General features: G+C 44.7%; 1 protein-coding gene across 1 annotated transcript; it reads left to right on the forward strand.

Annotated features, from left to right (window-relative positions):
* The first annotated feature begins 1,204 nt into the window (after positions 1–1,204).
* Positions 1,205–3,242, forward strand: LOC309486215 (transmembrane protein 121). The gene is made up of 2 exons (XM_082153473.1): positions 1,205–1,925; positions 2,152–3,242. The coding sequence occupies exon 2, from the start codon at positions 2,284–2,286 to the stop codon at positions 3,232–3,234; it is 951 nt and encodes a 316-aa protein (XP_082009599.1). The 5' UTR covers positions 1,205–1,925; positions 2,152–2,283; the 3' UTR covers positions 3,235–3,242.
* Positions 3,243–3,731: the final 489 nt, after the last annotated feature.

A 3,731-nucleotide genomic window follows, 5' to 3' on the forward strand; every position in this document is an offset into this window, starting at 1 on the left:
AACAGAACTCAGACAGAACTGCACTTTTCTTGCACAAAATACACAGAAAAACTGCTCTAAATCCTATAGCCAAAAATGACAAACATTGGTTTGCTCAAGATTCATGTCAATCATTTCCTTAAAAACTCTTGTTGAACTCTTAAAAAATGTTGTCTAATCAGAAACACAGATCTCCAAAAACACAGAGATTCTCTTCTCTGAAATAATAAAACACAAACGTACACTCAGAACCAAAAAACACAAGTGTCAATCAAAGATAATCAAAACCCATTCGACTTCCTTGTTACTGCAAAGCATGATGGGATGTTAAATGAAATGATAAAACAAACAAGCACTAAATTCCAGTCGGCCATAATAAGATGATTCAGTGTGGCTGTGAGATCCGGTCTCGTCTCTGATAACACCCTTCATCTTTAAAAATGGAGATAGATTTGGCCACAGTAATTACAGATGTATTTGTGTGAAAGTTATTCTGCAGTGTAATAAACTCCTGGACTTCATCATGACACACAGATTAAAAGTTAGATGATCACATGTTACATACTTTAACTGAAAAACATACTGCCCAAATTACCGGCAAAATGTCTGCATGTTTTATTATCTTTATTGGATTCAGACTGGTGCCAAGGATTATTTTACAAACCTATAGAAGGTGGGTTAGGAAACAACCTCATTAAATCAATACATACTAAAAGTAAATGACAATGGAATTAATGGAACTAGCAAAAAATTAATCTTTCCCAGGAGCAAAGAGAGACAACGCTGACATTTTTCAACATCTCCATCAATGAACCGGCACTGAGACTGGAACGATCTGCAGCCGCTGGTCTAACTCTAATCAAATGTCTATAAATAAATCATGCAGGGCAGAATCAGTCTAATATTCACAAATAAAGGAATGGGCAGCATTCTGGAAGCATTTATAAGTCATTGAAACCCCTATAGTATTCAAGCTGTGAGCAGAGGATCCAGTCGCTCTTTCAGCATCACTAACATCTACTAACCCCATCACACCGATTCCCTTCATTACTACCTTCTTTTTACTGTGTATTTGTGTGTGAACATGTATTTGTTACAATGCTTTAGCAATGCTTTTTTTATCCTTTTTTACCAAGCCAAATAACGCTATTAGAATCTGAATCAGAGAGAGAGAGAGAGAGAGAGAGAGAGAGAGGGAGAGGGAGAGAGAGGGAGAGAGAGTTGAAGGAGCCACATTGTGTCAGTGTGTGAGGAGAGCAGGCAGAGGGAGAAGCAAGCGCACACATACACACACACCTCATTAACACACATGGGAAAAGAGGGAGAGAGAGAGAGAGACTTGATTCCTTGCTCATACCACCAGCATTCCTGGTTTTCCTGATGCAGCGCGTCGAGGCTCCGATCCGCAGAAGAGAGTGTGTGCTAGAGAAGAGCAGATCCACAGCTGACAGATCTGAGGACGAGCGGTCAGGACACACTCAATCCCACGGCATCTGCATTCACAGGACAAAGACCCACACGCACACATGATCCAGTGAGGCGATCACCAGCACACCTTGACGGTTTCACGCTACAGTAAGTGGATTTCCATCTAAAATAACTTCCCTGCTCTAGCTGTAAGTTTTTAGTCTGAAGCCGAAAAGTGATGTTAGCTTTAGTCTGCTTTTCCCCCGTGCTGAAACCAAACCCCCCTCTGAGACGTCCACAGCAGCCTTCCCTGCACACTCCAAACTTAAGTGGATTACATCCGAGGCATTTGGGATTTTTGTGGGCTGTAATGTGAAAAGACATGCTGGACCGCAGGATACAACACGACCAGGGAAGAACTGTGCGCGTTTGCTGTCACTTTTCATATGGATTACAGCACTAATCTGTTCTCATCGAGCACACACACATGAGGACGGTCCACAGCTCGTCATTATGGTGAACTTCACTCAGAGGAGAAAGTAGGTGTCCAGTCGGTTTCTTTTAAATGTCTCCTCTGAGAGTACATTAAATGCATCTGTGTCTGGCTGATGGCCACAAAAAAAAAAAAAAAAGATCCTTTTAATGCAGCTATGAAGATTCTGAAACAGTGGCCAAAACACTGTCAGACTGGAGATTTTTGAAGATTTTACCTAAACATGATGGTTTGTGCATGTTGGTGATTGAAGTGGTTTTGTTTGTGTCCAGCTAGTGAATCCTGGACCTCAGCCATGGGAGCAGTGTTGGGGGTAAGAAGAGTCTGAGCGCTCCCAAAATCTCCAGTGCTCCTCGAAGAGTCTCCCAGAAACAGGTTGCAAGGGTCCGCCGGCCCGGCTCACGATGGTGCCACCTCCTCCCACCAACAAGCCCCACGTCTGCTTGTCCACCATCATCATCATGGGCAGCATGGCTCTGATGGACGCCTACCTCGTGGAGCAGAACCACGGGCCGAGGAAGATCGGCATCTGCATCATGGTGACGGTGGGCGAGCTGTGCTTCCTCATCGTGCTGAGATACGTGGCGGTGTGGGTGGGTGCAGAGGTGAGGACGGCAAAACGGGGATACGCCATGATACTTTGGTTCCTTTACATTTTCGTCTTGGAGATTAAGGTGTATTTTGTTTACCAGAACTACAAGGCTGACCGTAAAAGCCTGGATGCCTTGGCCCGGAAAGCTCTGACGCTCCTGCTGTCCATCTGCATCCCCGTGCTGTTCGTGATTCTGGTCGCTATCGACCACATGGATTACGTGAAGGCTTTCAAGAAGAAGGAGGAGATCCGAAACCGCTTGTTCTGGGTGGTGGTGGATCTGTTGGATGTTTTGGACATCCAGGCCAACCTGTGGGAGCCGCAAAAGAAAGGGCTTCCTCTGTGGGTGGAAGGACTGATGTTTTTCTACTGTTATATTCTTCTTTTAGTGCTGCCCTGCGTGTCTCTGAGTGAGATCAGCATGCAAGGCATCAACATCAGTCCTCACAAGATGATGCTCTACCCCATTCTGAGTTTGGTCACCATTAACATTGTCACTCTCTTCATCCGTGGAGGGAATATGCTCCTCTATAAGGACAACAGAGTGTCTGGGATACTTATGGCCAAGAACATCCTAGCCCTCATTCTGAAGACGTGCAGCTTTGTGCAGTACCGGAGACAGTTGCAGAGCGCCCCCCCTGGTTTCGGAGTGGAATTACAGAAGAACTCTGTGCCGTCCGGTCGATCTGTACAGACGGCTCCTCAGTTAGTGTTACAGGAGCAAACGCCACTACCGGAAGTCACCACGTGTGAACATACGTGACCTGGGATCTGGGGACTGCACCTGCAAGGACACAACATCTCTGATGAAACAATGTGGATGTATGACACATATTGTCATCTTAATGAGAAATACAAGTGGAGCATAATGGAATAAAGGCAGTCGGTAATTGCATAATTCAAAACTTTCTTTCTTATATATATTTGAAAGCATACTATTCCACCTTTCTTAATACGCCAATGGTCAAACTCCAGCCTTTATACGTGGCAGTGGACTGGGGTTCAGGTTGGGCTGGTTAGTATGGTCCAGTTGGCCTCTGCTGGTAGATGTCATAAATGTCTGCGGGCAAGCAACATATAAATCACAAATATTTCATTATATTACAGTAGAAGTTTCACAAGTGACTGATTGTTTTTGGAGGCTCTTGACTTGACATTTGTCCTGTCTGCTGTCCGTCACAGCTCAGGATAGTCACCAATGAAGGGTTTAGGACTGCTTTGAGACACAGGTGAAAACGATTCGCATTCTTGTTACTTAAT

This window comes from Leuciscus leuciscus (assembly GCF_965113295.1).
Source record: "Leuciscus leuciscus genome assembly, chromosome: 22".
Classification (NCBI taxonomy): Eukaryota; Metazoa; Chordata; class Actinopteri; order Cypriniformes; family Leuciscidae; genus Leuciscus; species Leuciscus leuciscus.

What these genes read in the sequence shown, in the direction of transcription:
- LOC309486215 (XM_082153473.1), top strand. Translation starts at nt 2,284, where the DNA reads ATGGTGCCACCTCCTCCCACCAACAAGCCCCACGTCTGCTTGTCCACC.